Here is a 14647-nt window from a genome sequence, read left to right on the forward strand (position 1 = left end):
TTGCTTGGCTATGAGGGCAATAGAAGACGTCTATTAGTTACCATGAGGGCTGTTGAAATGAATGAGGGGTAATATTTTGTCTACTTGTGCCTGAATAAGGGCAGGCAATAAGGCCAGGTAATAAGTGTTTTTATAACACATCACATTCTCAGGCATATATACTTTCCATAGTCATAGCAAATCACCAATTAAAATGCCTGTACTACATGAATCTTGCCCTAGGAAAAATAGAACATGACTAGTGCCCCATATATGCAAATTAAGGTCACTATGGGTTAAAAGTTCACTGAAGGCTATATGAATGTTAAGTGTTATAAAAAGTTCTAGATCAAAAATATAAATTGCCTCATCACATAACTTTTTATCTTTACTTCAGTAATATCTGTATGAAAAAAAATATCGTCTGCAAAACTGTCGTATTTCATTTAATAGAATTCTGTTCGACATGATTATGTTGATGACATCTGATTCAGACGAAAGATATGTAGTCACTTCAAACTCAATTCCAAAAGGGTAACTTTATCTCTACTAATTCTGTAAATATTACTAATACATACCTTTCCTTCTGTCACGTTACTCTCTATCTTCTCTATGACATCTTTCTCTCCAAGATATTTCTTGCTGTGAAATAAAACATAGTTGACAATACTAGTGTACACACACAAAGGAATTATGGTTGTAATCAAGCAGAATTATAAGATAGTTGAAAATGAAAAATTTATTTCTTATAGATTGTTGAGTTGTTTTATTTTCCTTACCATTCTTCTAGCCAACCAGTGGCAGCCTTGAACAGCTCAATATGTCCTGCTCCTGAACCAGCACCAGCTAGTGTTGCCATGACAACCATTAACTCTGAAAAGCCAGTTCCGTTGCCCTCATCAGAAAGAAGCTGGTGACCCATTGGGATTAAGGCCTTTAGTAGTGTCATGGCAACAGGCTCCTTAACATGGCTAGATTGAAAAACAGATGAATATAAGATGTGATGAAACAATTTTCACAAAAAATAATCTCTGAAGTTCGAGGAAGCTAGATGTACACATGGAAAATTGGACTGAAAGATTTGAGATTGTGTATACTCATCTAATTACTTGGATTGCAATGAGTGATGAAAAGAAAAGCAAACAGCGACAAATGTTTTAGAATATAATGGTAAATCAACTTTAACAATTTCAGAGATTGCACTGTCATTTTCTCAAATGAAAAATGTTCATTTCCATTATTGAAGAAATTGCAGGAACACATATCCAATATTTTATACTTTCCAATTAAACCTTACATATACTGGATGTTTGGTTCTGTTTGGTTCCTCTAATTCCAATGCTGATATAGCCTTCACACTGAGGACAAGACATAGCTTGAAATAATTGTAATAACTTGATTTTCAAGGACTGAAATAATATGACAGAACCCCATGATGCACGAGGGCACACGTGGCGTACTCAGGGTATTTGTACAAGCACTTGTAATCTATACTTGTTACATTAAATATGCAATCTTCACTGTAAAAAATGTACAGATGTGTATACCGTCCTAAATTTCATACCTGGTGTCTTTGACTATATACGATGTCAATCCTTGCAATAATAGTCTGTTTTCTTGCACTTTTCCATCTTGTTCTGTGTCTTTGATAATCCTAGCCAACCAGTTCTGTAGCTGTACCGGCTCAACCGATGTCAGTTTGGATAGAGATGTACACAGGTTTTCATAACTTTTGTCTGTTGGATTCTTCTCAGCTAAAATAGGAAATGATATGATTTGAAAAATTCATCAATTTGGAAGTAGACATGGGTAAAGTCTCAAAAAGATATGACTAAGTATAAGAAATGTGGTATGTTTGATTTTTCTTACATAAGATATGAAATGAAAAGATGTTTTAAACAAATCATCTATAAATTGTGGTAAACACACAATTCTGACTTTTCACATTGTCCCAAAAATTGTTGATATTGGATAGTTTTACATACCAGTATTCACTATATAACCAGTATAACCAGTGTCCATATATATCGATAGATACATTTGATTACAATGAGACTGTCCATAAACTGGTAGTCTTGCTGCTAGACCCCTTGGGCTATTCTGCTCACTGTGAAGGTGACTGAAGGTTGCTAGTGTCTAGTAGTGAGGGCGATAGCCCGAATGGTGTTCCACCCTCATATCTATCAGAAGAAAGCTGGAGGTCTAGCAGCTAGACTAATAAACTAGTAGACATTTACACACATCAAAGTGTCTGAAATTGTGCTAACTAGTACAAAACCGTTAATCAAATCATAATACTAGCAAGAAATTCACGAAAGCCGTGTCAACAAAACACACTTAGGTCAGAGAGACACTCCTTTACCTAGTTGGAACAGCTTGTTGAAGAATTTCAATACCCTGGTACCATACTCCGATGACAGAGTCTCATTAGATGAACTCAACAGGAGACTTACAAGATCTGAAACAGCACAAAAAACAAATGTTACTATCATCTAGAATGGTTCCTAAAGAGTTCACAAGCAATATTATTAAAAGGAAAATATTCTTTCCCACATATACATATAGAAGTAATACATGTGAATGTATGATTTGGAGGGGTCACAGGTCAACAGCTGAGATGTTTCTTTGTCATACTGCATCAAGATTTCCATACAAACTAGTCAGTCTTTATAATTTTATATATTTTTAATTTTTTGGAAACATCAAAAAGATAAGTATGCAGGTAATTAGAGTGGATTCTATTGGTAAACCTTTTTGTAGTATTTGTACCCAATATTTGTCCATGGAGAGATGACATATTTTTATACTTTAAAAGAACATCTATGAATACCTTTAGGTTGTAACTGGTGGATGCTACAATTCTGTTTCTGATCTTTTTCACAAATATACTTATCATAGCTTTCTCGTTACCTGTGTCCTCTGTGTAGAATTTCTCCATGGCTTTCTTAGCTGGTACTTTGTCTAGGTTAGATTCCATGGTTTTCAGACATTCATACAGAACAGTTTCATCCAAACAGCTGTGTATGTAAACAGATGTAAACAATGTAACAAAACACAAACTCACTTCAGTTGCTGGGAACTCTGTGTGCTGGCACATGACTTTAGTCAAAATTATTAAACAGACATATATAATGCAGACATACTTCAGACTGATCAACTCTTACAACTCTGGACAATACATGTTTCTAATTACTACACGTCATACATTATGTGCAAACGGACCACAATGTTTCATCATAGTATAAAAGATAAGATCATATTTTATCTTTCTGATCTAAAGTAATAGTTGCCCTCACTTTCATTGCAATGAATGAGCTGAGTGTTCACTCCATCTACAAACATGCCTCCCAAAGAATGTCCGATTGCAGTGCAATACAACCCTGCCCCTTGTTGCCTATCTTTCTTTATATAATACAAGTTACAACTCATTCTACCCCCTGTTGCCTACCTTACAAGTAATTCTGTCCCTCCCTTGTTACCTACCTTTCTTTGACAGCATGCTTGGTAAAGAGATCATGGTATACAGTCACTATATAGTAGAACAGTTGAATCTTGAAGTCATCATTATCACTAGGTCCTACTACACGTTCCAATGACAAGGTACACTGTCAGAAACAAAGATGATAGTAAGAACATATACATGGCAGTGTGATTATCTACAATCAGCTGATCACAATCTAACCTTGTGAAGGTTAGCTAGAAGGCAGTTGTTCTGAAGATGATCACCAATAATATCAGATTGAAAGCTTTATACAGTGCTCTCCCTAGACTGTTTTCATAAGAGAGGACTTTACAAAGACCAGTAGCGCCCTCTGTAGACTGTAGTTGTATATTGTACATCAGGATGGGGATATCAGGAGTAGGGTGGCTGGATTGATACCCTTTTCTCTCAAAAAGAAGTGGTTTGTTACTTTCTATTTCATCAGGTGGGTACACAGAAATTACAAGAGGGTGTGATGCCTTTATTCAAGGGAGAACACTGCAATAGTATACTTGTGTGTAACAACTAATAAACTAGGTGGTAACTATTCTAATACCAGTCAGTTATCATCTTTCAGTAGGAAGGTATCTTTAGATATTAAAACTGGGATTATTGCCTTGTTCTGCTTGTTTTAAGGGGAATACTGCAATGAAAGTTGGAAACAAAACAAGGCAGACAGACTACCCTTTGGTTTGAGCCAGAAAGACTACCCCTGGGTTTGGGTCAGACAGATAACCCCTTGGTTTTGGAAGACAATTCAGGATACTTAAACTTACATAACCATTCAGCAGACCCTCTGCCGTAGCATCCAACAACAATGGAAACAGTACTTTGACAGACTGCTTTGCACTTTTATCATCTGGACACCACCTATATCATTCAAAACAAGAAAACCTTATGTAACATAGTATGTACCTCAGAAATAAATCTCTCATACTTTTATTCTTACTTAATCTAATCCACTTCAAATTATGGCAAATAATTGCATTTTCCTATTGGTTCATGCATGGTAAAACAGATTGAAAATGTTGAAATATTCATATTTCTTGGTACACTTATTTCATAAGGAGGAGAAATATTTTGAAACTTGTTAAGTAAGCCTGACAATGTCTTTCTTTCTCTGTCGCCTAAATCATTTCACTTTCAGTGTCAGCAAAAAAAATCAGGACCAAAGTATACTATGCTGTTGGTGAAATTGTTCATAATTTCTCAATCACAAACATACGACATACTGTAAATTGAGCTGGCTTTATAAGATTTTGATCAGATTGGATATCTCCACATACTTTCAACTATTAAGGGAAGTATATTATAAGGTTTACTTACATGAGGAGATCTCCACAGAATCGTACCAATGACAACATGACATGCTTCAAAGACTGCATGATGGTGAATGGTTGCTGATCTGTCAAATTTAAACACAATATTCACATAGTATACGTTATAGTTACAATCTGACTGGGACATGTGAAATCATAAACTTACAAAAGACATGTAATATCTGCACTTTCCTATAAAGGTTTGGATTCAAAGTTGGAATGATGTATCACACAGTAAAAGTACTGCTATATCTATCGAATAAACAGCAACCTAAGCTTGCCAAACAATAGACTTTGATTGCAGTGTATATGTTGTGAAAGTCTAGTCTTCTGGTAAACGCTTCCTGTTCACACTGTAGATCAGTTTGCATACAAATTATATGTTACAGCACCATTTAATACATACCTGACAAAGTAGATATATGTGCAGACTTGATGGCATCTAGATAGTTCTCTGATGGGATTGGGTCATTGGCGTAGGCATTTCGCTGGAATCAAAATCATAAACTAATCAGTACGTATACAATAAGGTACAGTGTCAGCAACAATACATAATGTTTGCTGTGTAGACATAGAAATAAAATTGGTCTATTTGTACATCAACAAAGAAACCAAAGTTATCCCAAAATTCCATTTTTTGCCTAAGTTCTAAAACTCTGATAAAATACTTTTTCATCATTAATATACCTAGTCGGTGAATATTTTTGATAATTTGTAGATCAATGGGTGCATTGAACATTGAAACACATAAAACTTGGAATTGAAAATAGCACAATTTCTCAGTGTTTTTGCTAAGGTTTGGGAACCCCGGTAACAGAAAGGGGGAAAGATGTAAAACTGGTAGTGCTTCCCATGCAATGTATCATAATTTTGGTGGGGAACCCCGGTAAAATGATGTGGGAACCCCGGTAGATTTTACCTACTTACCGCCCTTAAATAAGACACTGATTTCTGTTCTATAATATACACATTATTAAAATATAAATAAGTTGAATATTTGATCTCAGATACAGACTATGCCACTATGAAATCTGCCATGTTATAAGACATCTGCATTAGATATTACATTACAGGGGACATGATGACATGTTCTCCTTACCCATGCTCCAATTGCAGGGAATTCATTCAGGGAGGTCTTGTTCCATTTCTCCACACCATTTCTGACTGGAGAGGGTAGAGATGTAGTAATGCTTGCTGACATATTGTAACAATTACTGGCTCCAATCTTCAGAACTGCTCCATACGCTGATAAAGCAGCTGGTGATGTGTGATCTTTCTTCATATCAGTATGATTTACAACTTGATGTAGTAATGAAGACCTGAAAGTCAGCAATGGAAATCTATATTGTTAATGGTTCCAAGAATTAATTCAACTATTTACCTTTTCTGTTTGCAAAAAGTTCTACTTGTAAATGCTTGCCTGTCGCTGGTTGTAGACAGTGAAATATGGTCATTTTGGAACAGTATATTGAAATGGTTGTGTTGTTTCAATCTGTCTACTTTGGACCTTGATCAGGCAGTGATGTTTAGTTTATAATTCAATGTTCCGTTGACTTCAAATGTTTCCAATATCTTGATTACAGTGTAATTATATCCACATCACTATGACATTGTTGTACCCATAGTTGGCATACTCAAGGGTATTTGCATGAGTGCTTGCAGTGTTCTCTGTGGATGTACTTTCATCATGAGTGTTGTGAGTGAAAGTGCAGTAGACAACTATGCAAGCTTGAGTGCTAATATTCTGAATACCCACACTGGCACACATGTGGCATGGGGTTATGTTATGTATTAGATATGTTTATCCAAAACAGCAATTTCTGTAAAAATATCATACTGTGCCATCAGGTGATTTTGGGTGCAGAGAACGATGATCCTTCAATTTGCATATTATATAATGTTTTCGGTATTGTACTGCAGTGAAAATACCACTAGTATGTGTGCACACTGTGTAAGAAATCACTGGTATATAGGTAATAATGTACAGTATTGGTCAATCAGGGAAAACACAGTTGGAGTGTGTTACTTACCGACAGTATGTGGAGTACAATTCAATCAGGGAAAACACAGCTGGGAGTAGACCTTTGGCTATCTCCATAGCATTGTGTGGGTCTGTGTCAGTCTGGAAGTCAAACAAATATTCAACATTAAAAATCTATAAAACTGATATGACATTTGTCCTGTTATCTCTGTTAAAAATGTAAACGCACATGAGATAATATATGTATGTGTACATAGCCCTAGTTTATAACCAACTATGGCCAAATATCTAAATATCTTCAAAGTTATGGTGATATCATAGCTGCCACAAGAGGGCGTGTTTTACTTTGAAGTAGACTGTCTGATTCTACTTACCGTAGACTTTGTAAAGCTATCATCCAGTGCTACCTGAACCTTGGCAAGTACAGCATCCAACATGTAGATATGGTGTAGACTGGGTAACTTGTCTTGTGATATCACATCATCAGTGTATGCAGACTCTGACAGCTGTCAGAATAAATTTACAGGTATCAGTTAGAACCTTACATTGGGCATGACATGCAGTTTGGTGGACCATATGTGGTGGGGTATACAATTCATATTATGTTTGGGGCTATATCATCAGTGTAGTTAGCCCTTACACTGGACATGACCTTAAGTTAGTTGGACCATATGTAGAGGGTCATACAAGCAGTTAAAGGTTTGAGCTTTTGATCTGTCTTGGTTGATAATTCTCATCAGAATGACAAATTCCATAGTTACAGCTGACCACTAGGTGGCAGTATAGCCTATCTAAATCATTTGATCTACCAAGCTGATCAACAGTTTTGGTAATTGGTGTTAAGTTAGGGTCTCTACACGGTAACTGTAAAACCAGATTTTTGCATTTGTTCACCTTGACATTGAACTGTAGACAAGGCAAAATATCTTAATTCCACAGCATGACAAACCCTATTTTCTAAGTTAAAGCCACTTCTTACCTGATGTGTCAATTGTACGTCATATTTGACAGTGTTACAGTGTTTGTTGACATAAGATACCAACTTATCCACCAGTGTTTTAGACATTCTCTGTTGACATAGGCATTCCTGTAACATACAAATATCAGCACATAAATGTCAACATTCCTCTCAAATATTATGAGGGTGGCCATACTTAATGTGGCACAAGCTGAGTTTATACATGACTCCAACATTACTTTGCCTACATGTTGCTTCAGTCCAAAATGTGTTCAGATAAACAGATAGATTGAAAATATATTGTTAAATTGCATGACACGGTGACTTCATACCTTGATCCATGGTGCAAAGGTGTTATTTCCAAGTTTTGGTGCCCATCTGAGAGTATGCAGGATTTCACTCTGAGTTAGAGGTCTTTCTGTCACCCCAGTCTGACTCTCCAGTAATTTGAGATAAGCAATGGATGGTGGTAGGTTACCAAGGAGACGCCAACACACAACGTGATGGTACTGGATTGCACAGGCATCCTTAAGATAGAAAATAAAGACAAAGAGAAATTAGAGATTAATGACTCCTTGGAATGGTCTATGCAAAAGTCATCCAACACAACTGAAAACTTTTGAGTTCAATAAAAAGAGAAATTATTGGTCATGATGTTTATATTAGTCTAGAGGCTATCTGTGGCTTTGAACCCTTCCATATGTCTAGAGGAACAAGTTCCTGAGATGAAATTTCAAATTTGAACAAAGTGACCCACACTGCAACTAATATCATGCATTGTGTTATCAATCACAGAATTCTGTTTGATAACAAGGCAGGTTTATAGTGGGTAACTACATATTGTCTATATATGGTACATTTATCATGTCAGGACACTACATAACACACTCTTTATGTTATTCCAACAGATGAGGTTTACTCATTTGCATGAACAACTTTTGGTTCCAAGACTTCTCATTCCTCTAGATGTAGAGAAAGATTCAAAGCCATGGATAGCCTCTAGATTAGTCAATAAAACTTACCAGTAAGCCCATTTGTTTGTCTTCTTGTCTAGATTTGACATCACACTGGGATCCAGCTGACAACAGATTGATGACTGCAGAGTAGAACTCATAGTAGTCAAAGGTCTTATCAAACAGAACTTTACAAACCTGGAAAGCAGACAAATAATATTGTTAGTTTAATTGGAAAGCCAGGACACTGGTACAAATCTTCTCAGTCAATTTTGTATTTTTCATTATTGTGATAATAATGCACACACCAATCATGATTTTTTTTTTGCTGGAGTTGATACAACAGTAACAAGCCTTCAATGCATTAGACAAAGAGATAAACATCATAGTCACAATACCTTGATAATTCAAGATGCCCATCAACTTGCTGAGGGACATTTCCCCCTATATAAAGTTGCACATTCTGTACCATCAACTTGCTGAAGGACATTTCCCCCTACACATAATGTTGCACATCCTGTCCTATCAACTTGCCCCTACACAGAGTTGCACATTCTGTACCATCAATTTGCTGAGGGTCACCCTCCCCCCCCCCCCCCCCCCCTACATAAAGTTGCACATTCTATACTTCAAGTCTACACTCAGGATGCTGGTGCCATGTTAGACTGAGTAATTTGTCATTGTGGGATTTCCTTTATTATCATTCAATTCACATCACAAGTCCTATATTACTAATCATTACACGATCATCTCAGGTATATCTGATACGTTCCTGCCATTGTTGCTAAAAGTTTACTGTGTGTAAAACACCAAAAATACAATCAATTTACCAATCCTACTTTCCTGCATGTTGTAGTATATTGTATTAAGGATTTTAAACCCCATATGTGTTGCGGTAATATTTCTAAGCCTAGGGTGAGATTCCAACCAGATAGTACATGGAAAAAAGTCCAGTAAGTAGAGGGGTGAAAAAAATGTCCTAATATGAACTTACTTCTTGGTCAATCTTTGGAGGAGATGTGTTCCGAAGGTCAGATGGCGTTATGTGGTAGAACCTTGGCTTCAGAGATCGCCATGACGACTGGCATGAACCACATCCTGTTAGATAGATTAATATATTGTATAAATAAATGGCATGGATGTCTGTTGTGATGTTGTGTTGTGTTGTGTTGTGTTGTGTTGTGTACAGTAGTAATTTTTATAACACTAACTTGTGGCATAATTGTTTACTGCGAGATAAAACATTACAAGTGGTAAGAACACTTTATTTTTGTGTACTGATAACGGAAATCTCAGTAAAATCAATGTTCTCAGTCGAACCTCAGACATTGTATTGCTGGTGGAGATGTATCAAACAAGAATATGAAGTAATATGTGACCTGAGGTCACAAGAGTACATCCTCTGTGTTGCATGACTACAAATATTAAATGTTAAAATTCCAATATGGCCACCCTTTTACAAGATGGCTGCTAACTGGTATATCTTGAAATATTTGAATCATGAACAAGAAAAATATGTTGACTATTCATATATCAATTCAACATTTAAAAAAAAAAATTCTGCTGAAAAGTAATCCTTCCATATTCTGTGATGGAACTTTACAGTACACAGACCAAGGCCCATAGTGCTAGGTATAATCTGAATTTATATATCTATATGGTTCTATTCAAAGAAGAAATATATGTGCATCTTACAGGGCTTTTCTTTGGATCAGTAAAACTAATTTAGAATCTGGAACCAACCCCAAGAGTTGGATTACTCGTGAATAACATTTCAAATTTTAATGCCTATATTTTGTACTCTCAGATCAAAAAGATAGATGCATAGTACAACATGAAATGAAAACTTAGTGTAAATACCTTCAGCTGATAACAGCTTCCTATAGTTGTCTTCTACCACTTTACATGGATGGTATAATTTACAAAGTGATGGACTGCCACCGTCTTGCTGTGTGACTGATGACAGACTTACTGAGTGTAATGTGAAGACATTCCACTGGACCTAAGTTTACAAATAGATCAATTATTAAACATTAATTTCTTATATCAAACTTGCAAACATAAAGTAGAATCAAGAAGGTGTCTGTGCTCTTAAAATGAAAATTCATCTCTCTTGGTAATCCTATTAACATTTATTCCAAGCGCAAACTTTGAAATTTGTTACCTGAAATTTTCGACTACATACTTCAGTCTTAATCAAGTACGCAGTTGAAAATTGCACGCAAACAATTTTAAGTTTGTGTTTGGAACAAGAGTTTAATGCAATACATACATTTCTGTGTTACTGATAGTCCTTAGTTTTCTCTGACTTTGTAACTCCTTCTATTTCACTATTTGTCACAGTTTGAAGTTTTCAGTAAATAATCATTATTAGAGTACACTCCATGGGTCTCGATCATAAATACTATCACATACTTTTCTGATTTGATTGCCAACTTTTACAATTAGCTACAACACTCCTCATGTACACAATGTTGAAATGGATGAAGAGTCTGCAAAAACAACTGTAAGTGATTTTTTTAAACTCTATTTTGATCAGTAATGAGCATTTATTATTCTTTGCTCTGAATCTTACCTGTTCAAATAATGGTCCAGGCGGTACTGAATAGTGATGGAGGAAATACTCAAAGATCAGGACCAGTCTACTTAGTGCCAGGGGTGGTACCTCATCTAGAGAACTAAAACAGAAACAAAGCATAGAATTATGCCACTTTATACACACATCTATTAATAAAGTTTATAGTTTTCAACTTATCATATCTCTCTGATTGTTAAACCATTGACTAATCAAAGTGGATGATGCTGCAATTGCTTTTCAATATTCCCTCTACATGTATATAACATTGTATTTTGAGGGGCTATTGGCTTACAATTACTCTATTTTGTTTCCTAACTCTCTCTCTACTGGGGGGGGGGGGGGGGTTATAAACTACAAATTGAGCAAAACAGGATTAAAAGACTGCAAAGCAAACAATGGATATTATACAGTCATAAAAATCACGGTTTTTGTATCTAAATTTATCTTACCTCATTTGTGATATTTCCATCATTGCATGGGTCACTCTCAAAACCATGTTTCTTTTAGTCTTGTTTGTAAAGTTTTGAAATATAAACAGCATCAACTGTAAATGTTCCACATTGATATCTACAAAGAAAACAGAATGAAAATAACTTATAGGTGTGTTCTACAGACAGATCGGGCCTTACATAAACAAATACTCATACTATGATAGCCGAATGAGCCCCTAATGAAAATAGCGCCCTCAAGAGTTAACTAATAACCCAGGCTGCTCATACTCTACGTCCATCTATACAAAGCACCTGTTGCGATCTTGGTCTATTGTACGACACTTAGAGAGAAACATAATGTTAGTAGGAAGTAATATCATCATTAATATGACACAACCCCTTGACATGAGAGTACGAATTTGGCATACTCAAGATATTTGCATGAGTACTTGCAGTGTTCTCTGGTTTTGTATTTTCACGAGTGTGGTGAGTGAAAGTGGAACAGAAAACAATGCAAGCCTGAGTGCAAATACCCTTGTGTATCCAAAGTGGCACTAATGAGCCATGGGGTTTTATTATTATTACATTTGTTTACCTGAAACAACAAATTAAAATTTTCCTTAAAGTTATACAGTGCAATCACAGAGTTTTATGTGGAATGAATGATCGTGGCATTATTTGCATATCATTTAAATGCAAGTATGCAGTAATGGTTTTTGTATTGCACTGCCGGTGAAAACACTATGAGTACAAGTATGTGAGCACAGACTCAGAGGTTCAAGTAATCATTGGTATATATGTAATAAAGTGTCTTATCTGCAATTCATGTATTCAAAAGTCCCGCTTACTGTCTGTATATGAGTCTAACGTTTGTCAACAAGCCACAAGATCATTACATTAATAATGATTTACCGTCAAATTCTGTCAGGGGCACTTTTTCTAGTGCTCTATCTTTGAGAGTGTCAATCAACCTCTCCCAGATACTGATACAAGCCTTAGTGTCTAGTTTCTTGCCCATGTTTTTCTTCTGTCGGAGCAACAGGATGTGAGCAAGAACTGCAAGGCATCTTGGGTAAATGTTGAGTTGCCATGGTCCCTCAGCCATGGGGCTTATTCCTAACTGTGTCAACAAAGCATCCTGGAAAAAATGTAAAACAAAATATGGTGAAATATAATCAGGGAGGGCTAGATCAAAATATGACCACATGTTGTAAATCTATATACTTTCACCACTAGAAATGTTGCTGTTTAAAGGACTTTGACTATTAGTCAGTCTAATTCTTATATAGTACTGAATCACTGTGGACATAAAAACAGTTTAATACTTTGGTTACTATCTATTTACACATTTTTCATTTCTGATGAAATAAGAGTGTGAAAGACACAAAATCATAGTACATGGACCAATTGAGTTTTGAAACACCTATATTCTTGTAGCAACTTTGTAGTGATGCTCTGCTAGAGAGTTTAGCCAAAAACAAACTTCAACAGTAAGAATGTAACTATAGCCCCTAGTCCTCAGAAGTTTTACATTGTATGAAGATTCAATAAGTCTGCTTTTTCCGTAGAGATAAGACATACCTGTAGATCATCAGATAATGTACCGGATGACAACAAACGATGATTGAAATGGGATAATGCCATGGAAAAGTCTTCATAGATTTTCACTGAAAAGAAAACAACATCACACATTATATTAGAAAACTTTGACACAGAGTTGGTTTATGCCTCACTGTTTCAGATCAGTTGATATATCACTTGAATATATTCTAGACAAAAAATGTGAAATACTACAAGCATTCAAATAAGGGAACAGAACTAACTTTCCAGCAGTTACGTCTTCTAATGAAAGACATAATTTGTTGTTGTGGCTCAAAATGAAAGTTGATAAGAACTGAGTTTTCGTGTCAGTCACAACATAGTAAGGGATTGGGGAACACCAAACTTTGGTTGATCACAAGTACTTCCTGTGTGTGAGGTGTGCATCAAATGACCTAGATGATATGCTGCTTGTGAATCACAACACAGTAAAAGAAAGGGGAACACCAAACTTTGGTGGTTCGCAAGAAACAGTTGTGAATCAGTGGTGCATCAGATTTAGTAAGTTAGAGGGCATACAACTGCACTGTTCTGAGAGGAGTAGGGTGTTTTTCGTAGTGCATCATTGAACAAATCAATACACAATGCTTCTTACCATCATCAAGTTTGGTCATTTCTCTGTCCAAATCCTTGATCACTGTGGCCAGTCCTACCATATGCTGTTCACTGAATGATTTCCTATAAGTTACAACAGTGATAAATAATGCATGGTTCATAAAATAGTGATGACAACAGTTGATATCAGTTGTAGTGTATGCTGACATGTACAAGCTTGATAGATACAAAAGTTACATGTATATAGTGTATTTATTCAACACAGTAAAGTGACACAGAGTTGTCAACAATTGTAGCATATAATAGAAAGGCTGTACTTGGGTGTTACAGACAGGCTGACCAAAAATAATCATCAGCTTGGTAGATCAAATGACAGACAGCTTATACCACAAGCTGTTAGATGTTATAGGCTGTCAATGTCAAATATCCAATGGTGACTAACAGTAAACACAAATATTTAGTTTTGATACACTGATACTCTACGACCAAAAGAGACAAGGGGTATTTATAAACATTGAACACGTGATATTTTCGACTTACCTCATGTAACTACTGACTAGTTGGTTGTTGGAATTAAACATGTGAACAGTCAGGAATCGTAGAATCTCACAGGCAAGGTGGATAAACTGTTATGGGAATAAAACAGAATATAGTTATTAATATGAACAGTCATGAATGATATGTATTAATCAATTTTTTATATGCTTTGTATACATTGCACGACTTAAGGCCTACCAAGAATCTGAATTAATTATACATCATTAGCATGAATACATGAATAACCATGTCTAATTAGCATAAACTTAAATATAT

General features: G+C 35.7%; 1 protein-coding gene across 1 annotated transcript in view; it reads right to left on the reverse strand.

Moving 5' to 3' along the window:
• The window catches only part of LOC144441145 (E3 ubiquitin-protein ligase UBR4-like), a 76812-nt gene that overhangs the window by 51956 nt on the left and 10209 nt on the right, over window positions 1–14647 (reverse strand). The window contains exons 13-35 of the mRNA XM_078130682.1: window positions 14375–14460; window positions 13875–13957; window positions 13262–13347; window positions 12593–12818; window positions 11699–11816; window positions 11247–11349; window positions 10532–10673; window positions 9666–9769; window positions 8741–8869; window positions 8051–8245; window positions 7740–7847; window positions 7135–7266; window positions 6810–6901; window positions 5879–6098; window positions 5186–5267; window positions 4787–4865; window positions 4237–4330; window positions 3463–3584; window positions 2890–2996; window positions 2342–2437; window positions 1544–1733; window positions 759–950; window positions 558–621 (exon numbers count right to left, since the gene is read on the reverse strand). Of these exons, the coding sequence (XP_077986808.1) occupies window positions 558–621; window positions 759–950; window positions 1544–1733; window positions 2342–2437; window positions 2890–2996; window positions 3463–3584; window positions 4237–4330; window positions 4787–4865; window positions 5186–5267; window positions 5879–6098; window positions 6810–6901; window positions 7135–7266; window positions 7740–7847; window positions 8051–8245; window positions 8741–8869; window positions 9666–9769; window positions 10532–10673; window positions 11247–11349; window positions 11699–11816; window positions 12593–12818; window positions 13262–13347; window positions 13875–13957; window positions 14375–14460 (2850 nt within the window). The remainder of the gene's footprint in view (window positions 1–557; window positions 622–758; window positions 951–1543; window positions 1734–2341; window positions 2438–2889; window positions 2997–3462; window positions 3585–4236; window positions 4331–4786; window positions 4866–5185; window positions 5268–5878; window positions 6099–6809; window positions 6902–7134; window positions 7267–7739; window positions 7848–8050; window positions 8246–8740; window positions 8870–9665; window positions 9770–10531; window positions 10674–11246; window positions 11350–11698; window positions 11817–12592; window positions 12819–13261; window positions 13348–13874; window positions 13958–14374; window positions 14461–14647) is intronic.

Source organism: Glandiceps talaboti, chromosome 10 (assembly GCF_964340395.1).
Source record: "Glandiceps talaboti chromosome 10, keGlaTala1.1, whole genome shotgun sequence".
In the NCBI taxonomy this organism is placed as follows: domain Eukaryota; kingdom Metazoa; phylum Hemichordata; class Enteropneusta; family Spengelidae; genus Glandiceps; species Glandiceps talaboti.